At 46.3% G+C, this 22,717-nt stretch overlaps 1 protein-coding gene across 1 annotated transcript in view; it reads left to right on the plus strand.

Annotated features, from left to right (window-relative positions):
- The window catches only part of SMAD3 (SMAD family member 3), a 110,649-nt gene extending 89,256 nt beyond the window's left edge, over positions 1-21,393 (plus strand). Inside the window, exons 5-9 of the mRNA XM_070762344.1 lie at positions 7,354-7,404; positions 11,061-11,273; positions 12,638-12,775; positions 15,583-15,727; positions 18,346-21,393. Of these exons, the coding sequence (XP_070618445.1) occupies positions 7,354-7,404; positions 11,061-11,273; positions 12,638-12,775; positions 15,583-15,727; positions 18,346-18,469 (671 nt within the window). The 3' untranslated portion in view covers positions 18,470-21,393. The remainder of the gene's footprint in view (positions 1-7,353; positions 7,405-11,060; positions 11,274-12,637; positions 12,776-15,582; positions 15,728-18,345) is intronic.
- Positions 21,394-22,717: the final 1,324 nt, after the last annotated feature.

A 22,717-nucleotide genomic window follows, 5' to 3' on the forward strand; every position in this document is an offset into this window, starting at 1 on the left:
AAATAATAAGAGAAAAAAGTGAGGGTACCAAGGCGCAAGCAAGTAATATATATAAGATTTTAGTGCATGTTCTGTCGGGCTCTTTGGTAGAATCCTCCCAAAAATTCACAGGTACAAATTTCAGACACACACACGTTTGAAAATTCAAAACAATGTTCTTTATAATGAAAATTCCCTTAACCTAAGCCCTCTTTTGATATAGCAAAGAGCGCTGGTCTCCAAACAAACTGGTAATTTGTACAAGTCCCTTATCAGTTCTGTGATACTTAGCTTGCAGCTGTGAGGCAATTCACAGTCCTTCTTCTTTCACAAAGTGACACACACTTTGCTCTGGTTTAGTTTCAAAGCGGGGAAAAATCAGCACACAAAAAGTCAAAGTCAGCAAAGCAGTCGATCAGATAATCCTCCACAATGGCCAAACCCACAGGCTGCTATTTATAGCAGCCTCACTAATTACCACAGCCCCACCCAACCACAGGTGGCCTCATTTTCTTTGATAATAATCTCTCAGTTGTTGTTGCCTATGCATTGCTCTCCTCATGCATGGCTGTATCATTAACTCTTGTTCTGAATCCAAGGAGGAGCTAGATAATTGATCTCCTTCTGAGCTGTCTGCTGCACTCTCCTCCTCCCTGTCACTCATGTCTTCTTGGTCACAGGAGCCTTCATCAGCAGATTCCACCGGGGGCAAAACAGGTCTGCAGCATGTGGATGTCTCCCCCACATCCACAGTCCTTGGGGCAGGAGCTGGGCCAGAGCTAACCACAACAGTGCAGTCAGATGGGGATGTGATCCAAGGATTGACTAAATGGTGGCATAATGAGATACAAGTTGAGGCGCAAGTGATGAAAAATATAGTAGAGAATATAAGGAAAACTAAGAATACAAGAGTTAGGGAAATGAGAATGAAAATATTACATAAGTGGTATAACACCGGTTCAACTCGCATACTTTCAGCAGAATGTTAAGGGTATTTGTTGGCATGGGTGCCAAGATAAAGTAGTGTTTATGCATATGTTTTGGGAATGCCCGGTAGTGCAGAATTTTTGGCAAAAAGTGCAAGAGGATATTAATAGATGTTAAATATACGATGGATAATTACTAAGGAAATGGCAGTATTAGTCAAAAGTAATGAGATGGGAGAATTTAGAGAAATAAAAGAAGCAGCGATAGAAAGCGCTCAGGCGGTAATAGTCTTGAGTTGGAAGAATGTGACAAAATGGACAATGCAAAATTGGTACTGGTACATGGTGGACCACATTCTCCGTACTGAAGGAGTGGGTCCAGCAGTCACATGGGTTGCTCCTGTCCAATCCGTTGGAACTGAGCCTAGTATTAAAAAAGACTGCTGGATCCGCCCCTTCCCCAGAATTCGCTCAGTTCGCATCCTCGGATGTGTGTGAATGCTCGTTCCTCTCGATAAAACACCTTCCCTTCGATCTCTCTTCAATAGCAAGTAAGATTTTTCCATTACTCAGCTTGCCGGCAGTTTTTTTCTCAGCCCTACAGGGCTTTGAGTTGGGGGAGAAGTTAGCGGCTCAGCCATTTGCGGTTTTTTTCCCTTCGTGCTGTAGCCGCGGCCGGTTTGTTAATTCCGGCCTTGGAGGTCCTGCCGTGAGCAAGCTTTATTTTTTTTCAACTAATTAAGGGCTATTTACCTCCCGCGGTGTGGGACTTGTTTTGTCTCCCGGGCTTAGTCGCTCCTATTGCAAATAACGGAGCAGTTATTTTGGCGCCAAGGCTCTGACGCCCAGTAAGTTGCACTTTCGGTTCTGCCCTAAGGGGTCGGCCATTAGTGCCTACAGCCCGCCGCCTGACCCTGGAGTCGTCGCTTTGAGTTCCCTCGGGCCTATTCTCCACGGAAGTGGCCTCCAACCAGTGTGCCTTGGTTTTTCTTAAAGTTAAGTTAGTGAGGCCTGCCACGCTGCACTTAAGGACAAGAACTCTTGGTATCGCCCAGGATTGCCTCTTAAGGCGCAGCTGCTCCTGGGCCCAGGAGCAGGGTCACCTATCCTCTTGGGAATTCCACAAAATAATTCTTCTCTCCCCTATTTTTTGGCTCAAGCCTTGTCTTCTGTAATTGCTCAGACTATGGCTTCCCTTCCCAAGAGAGGCACTACCAAAGGTTCCAAAGAGGTTAGGCCTACTGGTAATCCTTCTGAGCTTCCCCAGGCCTCTTCCTCCTCTTCCTCAGGCTCTCAGTCTTTAGCCAAGCCCACTAGGGCTGAGAAGAGAAGGGACCTAGCCCTACAAAAAATACATGATAAATCAGCCAAACGTTTTAAGGTGCAGGCCCAAGTGCATATCAACCCTACCCCCCCGGAGGCCTCTAACCTGCCTCCCTCTGGGGTACCTGTGCTATCCCTGGATGAGCCAAACCTAAATCCACCCCAACCTAACCTATGGGGTTTAGGTCCAGAGGAGCCAGATATTACCGAGGATTTCCCCCAGCCAGAACCTGTTCAGGGCCTCAGGGATCCTCAGGCTTTTCCGGCTGATATTTCTTCCTTGCCACCGGAGTTTCAGTCTATCTTGACTATTCTGACTAACACTATTGATGCTAGACTCTCATCTTTAAATGTACCTCCTCTGTCTCATCCTCCCCCTCGCTCCTCCCGTCCCGTGAGTTCTTCTCCTTCCTACAGAGCCCCAGTCATGGAGGTCTCTGACTCCTCTCAGGAAGAGGATGAGGACGTGGATGCAGAAGAGGATGATGACCCCTTTCAGCGTCTGTCGGAGGATGAGGAATCTCAGATTAAGATTCCAGCCCCAGCTGCTATTTTCCCTTCGCAGCTTTTCAAATCTCTCCTGCTAAAAGCTAGAGTATCCACGGGGCTAGCCGGGCAAGAGAAGCAAGCTACTCCTTCCACAGACCCCCCAGAGGAAAATCTTCCTTACTTCATGGAGGAACAGGAAGACAATGAGGTAATTCCTATGCCCAAGTTGTTTAAGGATGCCTTGCTTAAACAGTGGGACCACCCAACCATAGGCTTCACTCCCACTCCCAAGGACAAGAAGCTCTACAAGCTCTCCCCCTCCTATGAGGAACTCCTAACATGTCCCAGGCCAGATGAACCAGTGAAGACGCTCCACTCAACGGCTGCCATGCCTGGCGAGGCAGAGGAGGTCCTCCGGCCAGAGGACAAACGACTTGAACAAATGCTCAAAAGAAGTCTCCTTGCAGACTCATGGGCCATTAAGAGTGCTGCAGCGGCATCCTTCTTTTCCAGAGCTATGCTCTTATGGCTTCGTCAGCTCCAACTACACCTGCCTCCAGATGACTTACGGGGCCAACAGGATTTCAACAAAATTTTCGCAGCTGCCCAATATATAGCAGATGCTACTCTCCAATCTTCCAGATTTGCAGCCAGATCAGTAGCAGCCTCCACAACGGCCAGAAGGCTTCTATGGCTCCGCCCTTGGCAGGCGGGGGTAAGACAGAAATGGCAGTTAGCTATGGGTCCACTGAAACGTAACCTCCTCTTCGGAGATCTTCTGGACCCTCTCCTTACGGAAAACGCAGACAAGAAAAAGGTCTTGGGACCTACCACCAAGAAGGCCCCGAAACCGCAGTCCTTTCGGCGCACCGGGCGTCAGCAGGATCAAAGCTTCGCATTTCACAAGAGCCCAGGTCAGTATTCCCCTCGCTTTCGATCCCAAGCTAGAACCACCAGGGGCAGAGGGTCCCGCTATCAGAGAGGATCCTCTACTACCAGAACTTCCAAAAGAACCAGATGGTAAGTTTTCTCACCTGCCTATAGGCGGTCGCCTAGCCTGGTTCTCTTCCGCCTGGCACCGCTCTTGTAAGGACCCCTGGGTCATTGACACAGTGGAAAGGGGCCTAAGGTTAGAGTTTATTTCTTCTCCCCCTAACCGTTTTATTTCTTGTCCCTCTCCCAGTTCCTCTCCATCTCGTATTCGAATGGAGGAGGCTATTTCTCATTTGTTGACTATTAGAGCTATTCAACCGGTCCCCTCTCTCCAGAGAGGTTTAGGCTTCTATTCCATCCTCTTCATGGTCCCTAAGACTTCTGGAGGCTGGAGAGCCATCTTGGACCTAAAGAAATTAAACCGCTTCATTAAATATAGAAAATTCAAAATGCACTCCCTATCTTCCATTTTATCAGCTCTTCATCGAGGAGACTTTATGGTGTCTCTAGATCTCACTGAGGCCTACCTCCATATCCCCATTGCCAAGGTCCATAGGAGATTTCTGCGCTTTGCCTTTCAAGGCAGGCATTTTCAGTATAGGGCTATGCCTTTTGGGCTCTCCTCAGCTCCCAGGGTTTTCACTAAACTCTTGGGATCCTTGGCGGCTCATATCCGGGCCTCTCCCATTCATATTTTATGTTATTTAGATGACATTTTAATTCATGGTAATTCCAGAGCTGGTGTAGCTGCAGACCTCTCCTCTACCATGTCGGTTCTACAGAACCATGGTTTTTCCATAAACCTTAACAAGAGTCATCTTGATCCATCCACTTCCATTCTGCATCTGGGGACTATCATTAATTCCGAAATATCCCAGGTTTTTCTCTCCAATGAGAGAAAACGCAGCATTTTGGATCTCATTGCTCGCATCCTGCCCCAGCAATCGGCCTCCATTGTCACCCTATCCTCCCTTTTGGGTAAGATGGTGTCATGTATTGGTATTGTTCCCTGGGCCCGCCTTCACGCCAGGGAACTTCAATGGCTACTATTACCATTTCAGAGATCAGGCCACAGCAACTCGAACCGACGCATCACCATCCCACCGACGGTTCGCAGATCCCTCAAGTGGTGGACTTCTCCAGCCCTAGACAAGGGATCCCCCTTCCGGTGTCCCGACCAGTTTGTAGTCACCACAGATGCCAGCCTCTCGGGCTGGGGAGCCCACGCCCAAGGTCTTTTAGCTCAGGGCACATGGTCACCGGAGGAGGCTTCCAAGCCCATCAATTGGCTAGAATTAAGAGCCGTGTCTCTAGCTCTAAAGCAATTCCAACCTCACATATCCAACCAACATGTGCTGATTCTCACCGACAATATAGCCACCAAAAGCCATATTTGCAGACAGGGAGGCACAAGATCTCCAATCGCTTCTAGCCGATCACATCTCAGGGAGCCTCAACGTCCAAGCGGACTGGCTCTCACGAGCCACCATAGATCCAGGCGAGTGGAATCTCCATCAGTCACTGTTCCACCAAATCTGCCTCAGGTTCGGCCATCCAGTGTTGGATCTATTCGCGACCAGAGACAATACCCAGCTTCCCCGCTTCATCTCCAGGTTTCCGTCTCCGGGAGCGGAGGCAGTCAATGCCCTCAGGAGTCCTTGGCCTCCAGGCCTACTGTATGCCTTCCCTCCAATTCCAATTCTGCCAGACGTGATCAACAAAATCCTCCTGGAGAAAGCACGTGTAATCCTGATTGCCCCTCACTGGCCTCGCAGGCCCTGGTTCGCGGACCTTCAACAACTGTCCGTCCAGGACCCCTGGCGACTCCCCGCTTCGGAGGATATGTTGCGGCAGGGGGCCTCCTTCCATCCGGATCCAGAGTGGTTCCACCTCACCGCCTGGCTGTTATCCGGAGGGACTTAGACCTGCGAGGATATGACCCAGACACAGTGGAAATCATTCTGAAGTCTAGAAGGGGGTCTACCAATCGGATCTACGACCATACTTGGTCCAAATTTCATCAGTGGTGCTCGCAGGAGGGCTTATTCCCCCTGTGTCTTCCCATTCACAGGATAATCGCCTTCCTTATGAAAGGTTTTCACCAAGGTCTCTCTACCAGCACCATCCGCCGCCATCTGGCCGCTATCTCTTCCGTCTTGGCGGGGCCTCGCAGACAGCCCCTACGCTCCCTTCCAGAAATCCAAGAATTTCTAAGAGGAGTGGCCAATCTCAGGCCTTCTAAAATCCACAGATATCCAACCTGGGACTTGCCACGGGTTCTCCACTCTCTTACTCAAGCACCTTACGAACCCCTGAACTCTGCGTCCCTCAGGTACCTATCCTTCAAGGTAGCATTCCTGGTGGCGATTACTTCCGCCCGACGCATATCTGAGTTGGCAGCCCTTTCTATCAGACAGGACCTCTGTCAGTTTCATCAGGATAAGGTGGTTCTGCGGCTGGACCCCACCTTTCTACCCAAGGTCAGTTCCATGTTCCACAGATCTCAGGATATCGTTTTACCTTCTTTCTGTCTCCAACGAGAGCATCCCCTGGCGATTAGATGGCACACTCTAGATCTCACTAGAGCGCTAAAGATTTATATCCAACGCACAAGATCCATCCGGAGATCTGAAGCACTCTTCATAGCCTACCATCCCAGATCCTTGGGATCCAGAGTGTCTTCCACAGTAATAGGTCGTTGGATCAGAGGGGCCATCTCAAAGGCCTACGAGACAGCTTCCCTCTCCATTCCAAGGAATATTACAGCGCATTCCACCAGAAGTGCTGCCACATCTGCCGCTTGGGCGACTCAGGCTCCGTTGGAAGAAGTCTGCAAAGCAGCCACTTGGGCCTCGCCAAATTCCTTTATAAAACACTACAAGATTGATTCGTACGCATCAGCAGACGCTGCCTTCGGAAGAAGAGTACTCCAATCCGTTATCTCTCACAATAGCAATGTACTCCCACCCTAGGGACCTATCTCTTGGGTATGTCCCATGTGACTGCTGGACCCACTCCTTCAGTACGGAGAATAGGCGTTGATTGCTTACCTGAACGCCTCTTCTCGTACGGTGAGTGGGTACAGCAGTCACTTCCCTCCCTTTGTGTGGTCTTCTTTACCTTCTATTCTAATTTCTTATAACACATGAGAGTTGAACATTAAAGAGCTTCACTACTGAGCCTAGTCTACGGATTCGCGAATTCTGGGGAAGGGGCGGATCCAGCAGTCTTTTTTAATACTAGGCTCAGTTCCAACGGATTGGACAGGAGCAACCCATGTGACTGCTGTACCCACTCACCGTACGAGAAGAGGCGTTCAGGTAAGCAATCAACGCCTATTCAATATGAGATTATGGATAAAAGGATGAATTTGGTTAATGAAACTGACTTGCGACAACTGCTACAAGAAACAAATTGGAATCACTGTAAATAGATATTTTGCTCTTGGGTTAAAATGGTTTATACAAGAAACACCCCCGATTGGTGGGTATGACTGTTTGTCTGGTGGCGGGCACAATTCACAAAACACTTGTTTTATGTTGTGTGAGTCTTATATTGTAACTGTACTTTGGGTTAACATGCAAAGACAATTCCTGTGGTTTATTCAATAGATCACAATTATGCAAACTCTGGGTTAGTGCAATATGTGATCTGAATCACACATTGAATCGGTTACTTATTGAATTTCCTTCTGCCCCGCTAGGTTCTCCAAATTTATCACCGAATCCGATGTCTCCCGCACACAGCAATCTAGGTAAGTGTAACATGATGTGGAACCTTTTCTGTTTTTTTTTTCCTTGGGAGCTGAATGGAGAGTCAAAGAGGGTGTTGCAGAACTGTGGGTTTAATTCGGAACCATTGTGAAATAAAAAGACTCAACATTTAGCAATGTCGTTTGGCGGGACCCAGGGGAAGAGCCTTCTCTGTGGCGGCCCTGACGCTCTGGAACCAGCTTCCCCCAGAGATTAGGATTGCCCCCACCCTCCTTGCCTTTCGTAAACTTCTTAAAACCTACCTCTGCCGTCAGGCATGGGGGAATTGAGACATCTTCCCCAGGCCTAGATAATTTGTGTATGGTATGTTGTGTGCAGTGTTCTCTCTAATTTTTTTGGGGGGTGGGCGGAAAAGTATAGTGTCTGAGAGGCAGTCCCTTCGCGACTGGGCGGCACAGAAATAATAAATAAACAAACAAACAAATAAACAAATAAAAAACCCACCCTGTTTTGTCTTAGAGAATTTCAAAATAAAATACTGTACTGTGTGTCTATAACAGTGAGCTCATAATAGGGCAACTCTATCAATATCAAAATGCCACTTAAATAGTTGAGCTAGTTTCAAACTAGATTTTGATTTTCTTTCTCTCTTCCTTACTCCCATTCTTTTTCTTTTTCTTTTCCTTCCTCTCTTTTTTCTATCTTTTTCTCTCTCTTCCTCTCTCTCTCCTTCCCTCTCACTCTTTCCCTCTCGGCTTCTGGGCAGGTTTGGAAAACTCTGAGTTGATGATGATTTTTAAGTGAGCGATTGCTCACTGCTCAGCTTAGAGGGAACTATGGTTGTGTGTATGTTTTTTAATTATGGGTTTTTTAGTTTTTTAAATATTAGATTTGGATTTTACATTGTGTTTACCATTGCTGTGAGCCGCCCTGAGTCTCCGGAGAGGGGCGGCATACAAATTTAATAAATTAAAAAATAATAATTCTCATTCCACTCACTTTCACTCCCAGTTAATAGATTCATCAGGTTGTATTTTCTCTTGAAGTTCTGCCACCTGTTTCTCTCTGGGGCAAGATGAATGTACGTATCCTAAGGAAGCAATCCACTCTGAGATCATTTCCAGTTCTCTTAAAAAGCTATTTTGGTTCCTGATTGAGAAAACAGATGTGTGGCAGCAAACCAGCTCTTGAATCTTCCACGAATATGATTTCAGTAACAAATGTCTTGTGGCATTTAGTTCATTCGCATCCACTTCCACCGACAAGAGATTCACAGACACAAATAACATTTCGCTCAACTCAGCTTGGCTTGGAGATGTTACTCAACCTCTACTGGACCCCAGCCCAAGTCTTCATCCACCATTTGGTTGTATTTATTGACAGATCTGGAAGTTGTTGTCATTTTTAGGATTTCAACCCCATGTTGGGTCATGCAATGAAACTTTAGGAGTGGTGGATTCAGATGCATTGAAGTTCTTCACACAATGCAGAGTTAAACTAAGGAATTCATTGCCTCAGAATATGGTGGCACCTTCGATGGGCTTAAAGGAGAATTATACCAATGAATGGAGAACAAAGTTTAGTGACTGGTCAACAAATGTCTTTCTGGTGCCTGATACTTTGGGTAGAGAGAACTCATATTTATTTATTTATTTATTTATTTAGTTAGTTAGTTAATTAGTTAGTTAGTTAGTTAGTTAATCTATGTATATATCTATTTATCTATCTATCTATCTAATCTATCTATCTTATCTATCTATCTATCATCTATCTATCTATCTATCTATCTATCTAATCTATCTATCTATCTAATCCAGCGTTTCCCAACCAGTGTGCCGCAGCACACTAGTGTGCCGCGAGACACGGGCAGGTGTGCCGTGAAGCTTCTAGGGAAGCTCCAGCTGGGCGGGGCGCTGCCGGCGCAAACCTGCTGGGCCCCAAAGGAGGAAGGCAGGAAAAAGGAGAGCTTAATTCTTCCGTTCCGCGTAAGGAGCTGGGCGTTGGAGTTTGGGGTGGGGAGCGATGAAAGTGCGGAGGCCGGCTCCGCGGCTGCCCCCACCCCCCAGTGCCTCCGCTCCCCTCGCGCCCCTGGCTTCTCACCGCTGACGCCCGCCCCGCCCGATCTGCCCCTTTCTCCAGCTCCTCCCGCAGTGGTGGCTGCAACGGCGGCGAGCGCTCGGAGAAAACCTTCTCACAGCGGAGGTCGGAGAAGGTTCTTTGGAACGTCGGGGGTGCGTGCGTGCGCGTGCCCTATCCCCCAGCCAGCCTACCCAGAAAAAGCTTTGCCGGCTTCTGCAGAGAAGAAAGGAAGAGAGAGAACAAGAGAGAGAAGGAAAGGGAGAGAGAGAAAGAGATAGCAAGAGAGACAGAATGAGAGAGAGAGGAGAAAGAAAGAAAGAGACAGCAAGAGGGGGGAAGGAGGGAGAGAGAAAGAGAGCAAAAGAGAGAGGAAGGAAGGAAGGAAGGAAGGAAGAGATAGCAAGAGAGACAGAATGAGAGAGAGACAGAAAGAAAGAGACAGCAAGAGGGGGGAAGGAGGGAGAGAGAAAGAGAGCAAAAGAGAGAGGAAGGAAGGAAGAAAGAGATAGCAAGAGAGACAGAATGAGAGAGAGAGAGAGAAAGAGGCAGCAAGAGGGGGGAAGGAGGGAGAGAGAAAGAGCAAAAGACAGGAAGGAAGGAAGAGAGAAAGAAAGAGATAGCAAGAGAGACAGAATGAGAGAGAGAGAAAGAAAGAGACAGCAAGAGGGGGGAAGGAGAGAGAGAGAAAGAGAGCAAAGAGAGAGGAAGGAAGGAAGAGAGAAAGAGACAGCAAGAGAGACAGAATGAGAGAGAGAGAGAAAGAAAGAAACAGCAAGAGGGGGGAAGGAGGGAGAGAGAAAGAGCAAAAGAGAGAGGAAGGAAGAGAGAAAGAAAGAGATAGCAAGAGAGACAGAATGAGAGAGAGAAAGAAAGGAAAGAAAGGAAAGAAAGAAAGAAAGAGACAGCAAGAGTGGGGAAGGAGGGAGAGAGAAAGAGCAAAAGAGAGAGGAAGGAAGGGAGAAAGAAAGGGATGGAGAGAAAGAGGGAGGGAGGGAGAAATAGAGCGAAAGGGAGGAAGAGAGATTTTTTTGTCCAAACTTTTTTGCCCCCCCCCCCCCCCCCGCTCAATGTTCCCCAGGATTTTGAAAATGTGAATAATGTGCCGCGGCTCAAAAAAGGTTGGGAAACACTGATCTAATCTATCTTATCTATCTATCTATCTATCTATCTATCTATCTATCTATCTATCTATCTATCTATCTATCTATCTAATCTATCTATCTATCTAATCTATCTATCTTATCTATCTATCTAATCTATCTATCTATCTATCTATCTATCTATCTATCTATCTATCTATCTATCTATCTGACTTGTATGCCGCCCTTCTCCGAAGACTCATGTATTTTGCTGGAATGTCCTTGGTCTCACCTTCCCAAAGTTATGAGCCCTAGTGGGGCAATAGTTAGAATGCAATATTGCAGGCTAATTCTGCCAACTGCCAGCAGCTCGATTCTTAACATCTTAACTCAATATCTAATTGAATCCTTTCATCTCTGTGTTAACTCCTTATCAAATGCTTTCACTTCTAAGCCTACCTGTACACATTTTTAAGCAGCTGGCAAAACTCTACATGTAAGAAGAAAGAAAATTCATCCTCTCCACCATTTCCTTGCAGATCTCCAGCCGGTCACCTACTGTGAACCTGCTTTTTGGTGCTCCATTTCCTATTACGAGCTCAACCAGCGAGTGGGAGAGACATTCCACGCTTCTCAGCCCTCAATGACTGTGGATGGCTTCACGGACCCCTCAAATTCGGAGCGCTTCTGCCTCGGCCTGCTTTCCAATGTCAACCGCAACGCAGCAGTGGAGCTGACCAGGCGGCACATTGGTAGCCTCCATTGCCTTGTTTTTTGGGGAGGGGGCTGGAAAGGGTGGCGGTGGGGGAAGGGCCCTGGGCCCTGTGTCAACAGGCCTTTGGGGGACACGTAAGATTTTCGCCCACCTTACATTGGGGGTGGGGAAATATAGCCCCTTTGTGATCTCAGGACTGATTCCCAGAGTTCCTGAGCCAGCAAAGTCCACAGGTCACAGAGAGGCCATAGTTGCCATGTTGGCTCAGGCATTCTGGGAGTTGAAGTCCATAGGTCATAAACAGGCCATAGTTGCCATGTTGGCTCAGGCATTCTGGGAGTTGAAGTCCACAGGTCATAAGGGGGCCAGAGTTTCCCATCCCTGCCTACAGGCAAGCGTTCCCCATTGCCGGCGATACCTGTGCACTATGGTGACCGTTTGGCGGGCATGCACGGGAAGCCAAATCTCGCATGAGGATGCTCACACATGCATGATTTTGCTGATTTTTGGCGATTTCATCCTCACATAAGATTCGGTTTCCTGTGCATGCGCAGAAGCCAAATCTCGCACAGGCGTGCCCGCCTGCCCGCCAATCACACAGAGCTGCACCCGCAGCTCCATTCTTGCTACCACTCTATAGAATCCATTGCTGCCTAAAGCAATGCTGCATATTTAGGTGCACAAGGGTGTCTGGCTTTATTATCCTTCTTGTTTATATAATAAACTTAATGTTTGGAAGGCGTCAACTTTTCTGTGATCTTCACACAAGCACACTCTGACTCTGTTTATTACAGCTGGCCCTCTCACCAACACAAATGGAAAGCTGGACTCATTTCTACGGAATAAGAGCAGCGATTCCAGCCTATCGAAACCTCCCATCCAATTTCGAAAAAGTTGTGTTTTTTAGTGGTGCTCTTTTTGAGTCACGTTAACAAATCAAAACATTTGTTTTCCAGCAGGCAACGATTTCTTGGAGTCAATGAACAGAGGGAATTAAATAGAACTAGCTGCCATGCTTTGGAGATTCCAAAAAAACAAAATAACACACACACACACACACACAAAACCCCCTTTGTTCCAGCTGTAGTGATTTCAATAATGGCATTTCCATCAGTGCCTCTTCCTGGAGAAAAGAGGGCTGACTTATTAGAAAGCTATTTATGGCCCAAGATAACTTGCATGTGGTAGTGGCTACAGCCAGAGGTAGGCTGCTAAGGTGGAACGGTGACGTGTGCTCGCCCCCGTGGCTCTGTGTGCTAGCGGAGTCCAGCACAATTATGCTACTGCACCTGGGCAGGTAGCAAAATGGCAGGTATGCAGGTGCGCCCATCGCACGAAGATCAAACAAGATCAACCTCTTTGTCTCCTTTGGTGTCCTGACACTGAACTTGTGTTTTCTAGGGAGAGGAGTGAGGCTGTATTACATTGGAGGGGAAGTATTTGCCGAGTGCCTTAGTGACAGTGCCATATTTGTCCAGTCGCCCAACTGCAACCAGCGTTATGGCTGGCACCCAGCTACCGTGTGCAAAATACCACCAGGTGATTTATTTTGACTCTGTTTCCTTTTGTGTTTTATGTTTTTCTCTTGTCACTTCTGTCCAATGAGTTGGCCCAGAGGACTGACAACTAGACACAAGAACAATTTTTTTCCGAACGCCATCACTCTACTAAACAAACCAACACTGTCAGACTTTCTACTAAATCTGCACTTCTATTCTACTAGTTTTTCTCATCATTCCTATCACCCATTTCCTCCCATGTTGACTGTATGACTGTAACTTGTTGCTTATATCCTAAGATTTTTATTAATATTGCTTCTTCATTGCTTATTTGACCCCTATGACAATCATTAGGTGTCGTACCACATGATTCTTGACAAATGTATATTTTATTTTATGTACGCTGAGAGCATATGCACCAAGACAAATTCCTTGTGTGTCCAATCACACTTGGCCAATAAAAATTCTATTCTATTCTGACTCTGTGGCAGTGAATCTGTGCAGTTGAGAACCACAATAGGATTTCCAAAGAAGATTATGTCTCTCTCTCTTTCTCTCCCCCTCCACCAAAAAAAAAAATAGCTGCCACTTTTAGGAAAAACAAAACACAAACGATGAGTTTTGAGACCATGTTGTTCTTAAAAATCGGTATTGGCATGTTGAATGCTAGTCCAACTTTTTTAAGAACTTAGATTTCCTGGAGCAGGGACCTCCAACCTTGGTAACTTTTCAGACTTTTGGACTTCAATTCCCAGAAGTCTGCAGTCAGCAAAACAAAGCTGGCTGAGGAATTCTGGGAGTTGAAGTCCACAAGTCTTAAAATGGCCAAGGTTGGAGACCCCTGTTCTGGAGGAGCTTATCAGTTTTGCAAAACAATTTGCATTCATCTCCTTTTTGGATCAGTTTAAATTAGTTGATAGTTCTGTTGTTGGGTGTGATGGAGAATTGGGAAGTGGGGTTTTTTGCATGCGCTGGAGTTGCAAGGAGAATTATGTCCAAGAATCTCTGAATGAGGGGCAGACTTCAGCAAGTGGGTTTCAGTTCGGAGAATTGGGGAATTCTGGGAGTTGAAGTCCTCAGCTCATAAAGTTGTCATTGTTGCCCACCTCTAAATTAGACCTTACCCGGTGTTCTTCAGATGTATTGGCTCTGCAGTCAATACATGAATGCACAACTTACATCTAGACAACAAAACATTACTTTTCATTTTCCTTGCAATAAATCTCTCTATTCTTACGTAGCTCAAAATCTTCCTTAGAATATTTGGTCAGCCAAACTCATGCAAGGAATCCTAAAAAGGCCAAATACTACTATTAGTTTTATGACACACATACAAATCTGAACGACTTCCACAAAGAAAGCCCAGTTTCAACCGCCAATCTCTTTTCACTTTAAAAAATATAGTTTGAGCCACTAAATAATTTTTGGATTTCTTAGTTAAATCCCCAGTGCCTGAAGTTGTTTGTGCTGATGGGTTAGATAAGTAGCAAACTTATCTATTGAAACTGACACAAACACTTTAGATAATGAGCATTAAAGTAGGAAAGCAAACCAGGTAGTCCTCGAGTTATGGCCACTCATTCAGCAACTGTTTGAGCAAATACTAGCGTGTACTGTATCTTGTAGCTTCACAAACCTATTTCACTGAAAGAGTAGTAGATCCTTGGAACAAACTTCCAGCAGACGTGGTTGGTAAATCCACAGTAACTGAATTTAAACATGCCTGGGATAAACATATATCCATTGTAAGATAAAATACAGGAAATAGTATAAGGGCAGACTAGATGGACCATGAGGTCTTTTTCTGCCGTCAGTCTTCTATGTTTCTATATACAGTAGTACCTCTACCTACAAACGCCTCTACTTACGGACTTTTCTAGATAAGAACCGGGTGTTCAAGATTTTTTTGGCTCTTCTCAAGAACCATCTTCCACTTACAACCCCGAGCCACTGAAACTGTAACCGGAACAGGCATGGAGAAGCCTCCGTGGGGCCTCTCTAGGAATCTCCTGAGAGGAAACAGGGTGGGAAAAGGTGTGGAGAAGCCTCTGTGGGGGCCTCTCTAGGAATATCCTGAGAGGAAACAGAGTGGGAAAAGGTGTGGAGAAGCCTCCTTGCGGGCCTCTCTAGGAATCTCCTGGGAGGAAACAGGGTGGGAAAAGGCAGGGAGAAGCCTCCGTGGGGCCTCTCTAGGAATCTCCTGAGAGGAAACAGAGTGGGAAAAGGTGTGGAGAAGCCTCTGCGGGGCCCTCTCTAGGAATCTCCTGGGAGGAAACAGGGTGAGAAAAGGCAGGGAGAAGCCTCTGCGCGGGCCTCTCTAGGAATCTCCTGAGAGGAAACAGAGTGGGAAAAGGCGTGGAGAAGCCTCCATGCGGGCCTCTCTAGGAATCTCCTGGGAGGAAACAGGGTGAGAAAAGGCAGGGAGAAGCCTCCATGGGGCCTCTCTAGGAATCTCCTGGGAGGAAACAGGGTCTCCACCCTCCCTGTGGTTTCCCCAATCACACGCATTATTTGCTTTTACATTGATTACTAAGGGAAAAAATGCTTCTTCTTGCAAACTGTTTTACTTAAGAACCTGGTCACGGAACGAATTAAGTTCGTAAGTAGAGGTACCACTGTAATGGGAAATTTGCTGTTTAAAGAAGGTTGTCTGCTTTTTAGAAAATAAGAGACCTTCCTTTTTTTTTTTAATTCTAGAGTTTTGTGTGTCTGTTTGACTAGCCTTAAAGGAGAGGGTAGTGCTGTGTCTTGTCTGCGGTGAGCTACGGGAGGGCGCACGAGGTGATGCTGTTTGGGGGAATCCCTGCTAACGTCGGCCCTGTTGTGTTCGGTCTCTCTTCTCCACAGGGTGTAACTTGAAGATATTCAACAACCAGGAATTCGCAGCCCTCCTGGCTCAGTCGGTCAACCAGGGCTTTGAGGCCGTCTACCAGCTGACACGCATGTGCACCATCCGAATGAGCTTTGTCAAGGGCTGGGGGGCCGAGTACAGGTCAGCATTTCAGTCCGGGAATGGAAGGAGAGCTCTGGGAGACCCAGAATTATTGGGGGTGGGGGTGTGTGTCTTCAACTCCTTTTGGATTGATTGGGTGATTTGGGGGGAGGGGGCTGAAAGCTGAAACATATGAAGAACATTCACAAGAATTGAGTATATCCGCTCTAGTGAAAAGAAGAAGTTGGGTGACATGATAGTAGCCTTCCAATATTTAAAGAGCTGCCTCAAAGAAATCAGCTATATAGGTCTGGGGGAGATGTCTCAATTCCCCCATGCCTGACGACAGAGGTGGGTTTTGAGGAGTTTACGAAAGGCAAGGAGGGTGGGGGCAATTCTAATCTCCGGGGGGAGTTGGTTCCAGAGGGTCGGGGCCGCCACAGAGAAGGCTCTTCCCCTGTGTCCCGCCAGATGACATTTAGTCGACGGGACTCTGAGAAGGCCAACTCTGTGGGACCTAACTGGTCGCTGGGATTTGTGCGGCAGAAGGCGGTCCCTGAGATATTCTGGTCCGATGCCATGAAGGGCTTTATAGGTCATGACCAATACTTTGAATTGTGACCGGAAACGGATCAACAATCAATGCAGACTGCGGAGTGTTGGTGTGACATGGGCATATTTAGGGAAGCCCATGATTGCTCTCGCAGCTGCATTCTGCACGATCTGAAGTTTCCGAACCCTTTTCAAAGGTAGCCCCATGTAGAGAGCATTACAATAAAGACAGAACGTCCAAGGACCGTTTCAAAGAATCTAAACATTTTAAAATCTCTTAAAATTGCACTGGACTCCACTAGCCCTCAGAGCCAAGGTGGGGGGGAGTCCATGTCACCACCGTTCCACCTTAGCAAGCCCACCTCTGGTTGTCCCAAGTGGGGAAAGCGCAGGGCCTCTCTGCGGCCGGGAATGGGAGCAAGAGGGGGGGGGGGAATCCTGGCCCTGCTTCCACATGGGAATGGGCGGCCGCATCTCGGCCAGGGAAGGAGTGGGCGCCCAGGCCTCTCGCATTACCTCTCGCAGCTCCTCCAGATGTCTGGAGTCCATCTTGTTTTGCTCTTGGCAAGCTCCCTGCTCCGGCTGCTTCGGGCCTTGGCTGATGGCCAGGGTGTCTAATGAGCTCCAGATGTGCACGCTGCTGCTGCTCCTGCTCCCACGTTGGGTGGGGCTGGGAGGCCTCGGTCCTTGAGAAGAGACAGATGGCCGGAGCACGTTCTGTGCTTGTGCATTGCAACTGCCCCCTCCCCAACCCCCGGCTGCAGGGGTCAGCAGGGCCTTGTATCCCTTGGCCTCCATCCCAGGCCAGCAGGGGCTGCTCACCCCCTGAGGAATCTCTCCTTGGGCCTTTCTGCTACGTGTCTCCGGAGGGGTCACTCTAGGGCAGAGCAACCACTGCAGCCAGATTAGAATAATTGTTGCTCTCCTCTGGTTAAGGATGCTGGGTGGGGTCAGCAGAAGGGGTTCTCTCTGCCCCCTCTCCTCTCTCCCTTTCTCTCCTCTCCTCTCTCTCTCTCTCTCCCTCCCTCTCTACTCTCTTCTTTCTCTTTCTCTTCTCTTTCATCTCTCTCTCTCATCTCTTTCTGTCTCCTCTCCTCTTATTTCCCTTTCTCTTCTCGTTCCTGTCTCTTTCATCTCTCATCGCTCCCTTTCTGTCCCCTCTCTCCCACTCTCCTCTCTTCTTTTTCCTCTCCTCTCTCTCCTCTCTCTCCAGAGATCAGAAGCTTCTCCCATGCTTCCCAAAGAGGAAAGCATCTGAGATGAACTCAACACCCCCCCATCTTGATTTCATTCAGCATAGGCTGGGATAGAGGGGAACCTGGAGGGTCTATTATGATTGTTGTTGTTGTTGTTGTTTGGCTAACTAACTCGCATAGCTAGAGGTATAACAAGCAGGAAGGGGGAGATTGTGATCCCACTGTATAGAGCGCTGGTGAGACCCCATTTGGAATAATACTGTGTCCAGTTCTGGAGACCTCACCTACAAAAAGAGATGGATAAAATTGAACGGGTCCAAAGACGGGTTACAAAAATGGTGGAAGGTCTTAAGCATAAAAATTATCAGGAAAGACTTAATGAACTCAATCTGTATAGTTTGGAGGACAGAAGGGAAAGGCGGGACATGATCGAAACATTTAAATATGTTAAAGGGTTAAATAAGGTTCAGGAGAGAAGCGTTTTCAATAGGAAAGTGAACACAAGAACAAGGGGGCACCATTGAGGTGAGTTGGGGGAAAGATCAGAAGCAATGTGAGAAAATATTATTTGATTGAAAGCATAGTAGATGCTTGGAACAAACTTCCAGCAGACGTGATTGGTAAATCCACAGTCACTGAATTGAAACATGCCCGGGATAAACATATATCCATCCTAAGATAAAATACAGGAAATAGTATAAGGGCAGAATAGATGGGCCATGAGGTCTTTTTCTGCCGTCAATCTTCTATGTTTCTACGTTTCTATCACTAAAGACCATAGTGTGTGCTTCTTGACCTAATCAGCCCAGGACAAGATTGATCTGCTTCTGATGATCAGGAGGAAGAGGGACGATTCTGGGTTTCGGTTTTGGTCCTCTCCTTCATGTCCCCATGGAGATACAATGGTCCTCTGTGTTTTTTCCATTCCAGGAGGCAGACGGTGACAAGCACTCCCTGCTGGATCGAGCTCCACCTGAACGGACCCTTGCAGTGGCTGGACAAGGTCCTGACTCAGATGGGCTCCCCGAGCATCCGCTGCTCCAGCGTGTCTTAAAGGAGGAAGGTGGAACCAGGTCAAATCTTGAGTAGGGACAAAATAACTCAGCCTCTTCCTTGGTAATGTACAAAAAAAACACGGAACGGAAGCGAGCCTTTAGGGTAGCGGCTGTGTCCTCCCAAGGCCCTTTCTTCTGTTCCATGAAAGACTGCGTTTGGTATCCTTGATAGGAGCAAAGACTTCCACCTAATGTCCACGTGTGCAGAGGATCCACCCAAAGCTTTGAGAGGCCCAGACAGGTCCTGCCACATGGGCCACAGCAGGAGAGCCTCGGCTACATTGGCAGCTCAGATTTCTAATTTAGGACAGGCAGGCTGTGGCTCATGGGCTTTGCAAGGCAGGGTGGCACTCGGCAACAATTCTTTGGGAGGCCAGAGAGCAAGGAAATGGTTCCGCCCCGTCCTTGTCCTTCCTCCTTCCTACCTCTTCGGGCGAGAATTCCCACTTTGTACCAGGCACGTGGTGAGAAGAACCAAGACATCTTCTTTTTTGAGCATCCTCCTGGGGTTGTTCACTGCCAACTGTTCAGAGGGGATTTTCCTCCTCACCTGCAGCCCCAACTGATAAGGTGCCGTTAATTGAAGATGAAGAGGACTCGTGCCCCAAGGAAAGAGCTGCTGCCTCTCGTACATGAAACGGTTGCTTGAACTGACACTGTGATGGTCGCCAAGGCCTCCTGTGTTAAAGGCAAGTGTGCCCAGCTCTATCACTCGTCCTTCAGTCCTTATTTTATGGTTGCTTCTCCTTTGGTCTTGCTTGCAACTTGCCGCTTCCTTCCTGCGGTCCTCCTGCGCTCATGACCCTGTCTTCTGGAGAACTTTCGGAAAAGCACGTTGCTCTGTCCTGTTTCCAAAGCTGATGCCTCTCAAAGAAACAGCTGGAAGGGAAGCAGCCAGCCAGAAGTGCTCTGGAGCAAAATCATCCAGGAGAAACCTATGCGCCTTCCTCATCCGTAGAATTTCCTTGGTCGTTTGACTCATCTGCCGAAACGGATCTTTCCCACCCATCAAATCGGAACAGCCTGACCACAGCACGGCCCCAAGATGATTTAAGGGACAGTTATTACTGTTTTGATGCTTGTAACTAAGCAAACATCTGTAAACAGATCTTGGAGCCATGCTTACTGTTTTGCAAAGCAGTTTGTGTGTGTGGGTGTGTGGATGGGTTCTACAGTGGCCGGTAATTCTGGTTAGTATGCTTTGCGATTGAGGGCAAAACCAGCATGCGTTGTTTTTGGGATCAGATGTAACTGTTATTCATGCCAGTCAACCCATCTGGAATTGTTCAGAAATTTTGGACCCGTTTCTAGATTCTCAAGACTTGGTAACAAACTTGGTAACCGGTCCCCAGAAGCTGAGAACCCATGATTTTTTCATTAGTTGAGCAGATTTTAATTAAAAGCTAAAATAATACCGAAGAACACAATTTGAGATACCTCATGGCAAAGTAACTCAAAGCATTTAACTGTATGGAATAGATTTGAGCATGTCGGACTGGCAAATATTTGGAAGTGCTTCTAAGAAATGCCATTTAAATTTCAGATTAACGTCTTGACAAATCGTTTAAAGTTCAGTATTAATCCTGTTGGCCTTCAAAGCAGAAATAGCTGCCTCATTGTATACAATGAATAGATCATTGCATAAAATGAGTGGAGCTTCCGTGGAAGTAATCTGTGAGTAATCTATGCGCAGCATCTGAAATCCAATTGGGTTTTTCATAGGGTTAAATTCACTTTTCAGTATCAAAGCCATGCCAGAGTTGTCTTAAAAATTGCACGTAGAGAATCTTACTCTATAACGATTCAGAGTAACCTTAACCCTTTCCATAGGAAAATCTACCATATGGAATATTTGAATTTGAGAAACGCTTTTAAATAATCCAAGGAGAGAAAATTTGTATGGTGTGTGCATGCTTTTTGTAAAAAAAAAAGAAGAAGTTATAGCAGTGATGGCTGGCAGGAACAATCAATCCAAAGACATTTTTGAAGGCTTTTTTTAAAAATGCGGTCAGTGTAGATTTTTTTAAGGTACCCAAGATGAAATATTTTGCTCCTGGTTCATGTTCAGCCATCGGTGTGGTCTCATTCGCTGGGGAAACTATTGCTGTTTTTGCTGATTTTATTTCTTCCAGATATGCTAGGTGTGCGCTTATATTGTCTCTGGGAGTTCTGAGCATCCTAGCCTGTTGGATAATGTTTCCTTTTTGGTGAAAACGTAATTTCTGTGCACAGGGAATTCGCTTTCTTTAAGGTTCTCTCCTTGAAACACTACATTTCTCCAAGTTTGAGTGGACCTACTTAGGTTGAAGGACTTGGTCCCCCAACCCAATCATAATTGGATGGAATGGCTCTCACAAACCTATTGTGCTTTTGGTAACTTATTAACTGCTGGAAGGACGTATTACGGAGAGCCCATGTGAGTCTGAACATGAACAGTGAAGAAGGTTTTAAAAGATAGTTTTAAATACATAGATATATATATTTTCTTACTCAGCATATTAGCCACTTTGCACAAGTCAGATTTTATTTCTTGGGAATTCTTTTTTGTATTCAGTTCTGTGTGATAAGTCTACAGGGTAAATCATTTCCACGCCCATCAGTCTTTCTATTCTTGGCAAAACTGAGATAGGATCAGCAATTTCAGAATTTCACAAACAAGAGAGGTTTCTTTAGAAAATGTCTCTTGGGTTTCAATATGTTCAATTAAGAGGGGAGTATATTCCCTAGATTGCAAACCTTGCTTTGTACAGCCTGGGAAACCACATCATCAAAATGTCCATGAAATATAGTTTGGCAACATTCTCACAAGCAGTTAAAATAACTTTTAAAAGTTTCAACTGAACTCTACAGATAAAAGTGGGGATGCTTGTCGAAGATCCTATGTAAACCAGTTAATCTTGCGAAATTAAAAATCCCACCCTAAGGTTGTTTGTTGATTATATTAAATCATAGTTTACATTATTTGGTTGTTGCTAGGCTAGGATAGTGCTTCCCAAACTTGGGTAAATTGCCCAACATTGGGTAAAAACAGTTTTTTCTTTGGCTAACAACACAGGAATCAAACAGGGATAATGAGGATTTTCTGATAAATTTTGAGTAATGAACATAACAGTTTGGGAAGCACTGGCTTAGGTGTCCTAATCCATCTATTGTGTGTTTATTCCACAAAACATAGTTTAGTTGTATACGTGAACTCACCGACTCTAGTCAGGTATAAACAGGGGAAAAAATTTGATGTTTCAAATTAGATGTTGAAATTTCCAGAAACTGCCATAAAATAAAATATACTTAAGTGCATTTAATTTCCCCCAGTCTGCATCCATAGACCTGCTAAAATATTTTTTGTGCCTTGTTAAAGGCTGCCTAGTAGAAATTTGGAAATGATGCAGAGGGGCTCATTAGTTGGGGAAACAGGTGCCAAGTCAGGTAAGCTATTGCTCAGGTGTGGGTCTGACCCTCTTTCAGGTCTTGAGTGAGATCTGCTAGTATCAGGCTACGTTTGTAACACCAAGCCATATCACGATTTGCCTCAATTTAAATGGATGCATTCCGCAAACCTAGCCAATCATAGTTTAGTCAACGAAACGTGGTTAAGCAAGGCATAGCACAGAAGTAGGTGAACCCAATGTTGTTCTGCAAAAATCCAGCTAAAAATTTTGCCTGACCCACTTCTTGCTACCTGAAAAGGAAGCTTGCGAAACAAGCCATACAGCAAGAAACACACAAGTGCCAAAATCTTGAATCGTCCTCATTGGGGTCTCTGGAGTTGCACTTTAAAGAAACAGTAGGTAACTTCACAAATTTGGGTCCTGAGCAGTGCAGGCATACTTTTTTTTAAAAAAGGAATCTGGAAGCATTACATACTAGACAGAAACGTTTTGGTCCACTGACCGGATGTCCGTGTGGAGAGCACAAAAAAGGCCTCGGGCAATATTGTGCAAAGGAGATGATTGTTAAGATAACAATATGTGTTTCCCTGTCTCCTTTCTTTTCAGGTTTATCTTGATTGAAGGTCCACAAAGTTTGGGGAGGGGGCTGGAGCTAATACATGGCTCCAGAAAAGCTGCTTTGAGCTTTTGTTGACAGTTGGAAGTAACTTTCTTTGACTTTGAAAAGCCCCTCTCCATTGCTCTTATCCTAAATACTGTACGATATTTTGCTGTTTTCCCGTGGAAGGGATCACCAATGCTTGGGCCTTGGTGGTGGTTGGAATATCACATGTGCCACTCAGAGGTGGGCTGCTAAGG

The sequence above is a fragment of the Erythrolamprus reginae genome, chromosome 10, assembly GCF_031021105.1.
Source record: "Erythrolamprus reginae isolate rEryReg1 chromosome 10, rEryReg1.hap1, whole genome shotgun sequence".
Lineage (NCBI taxonomy): Eukaryota > Metazoa > Chordata > Lepidosauria > Squamata > Dipsadidae > Erythrolamprus > Erythrolamprus reginae.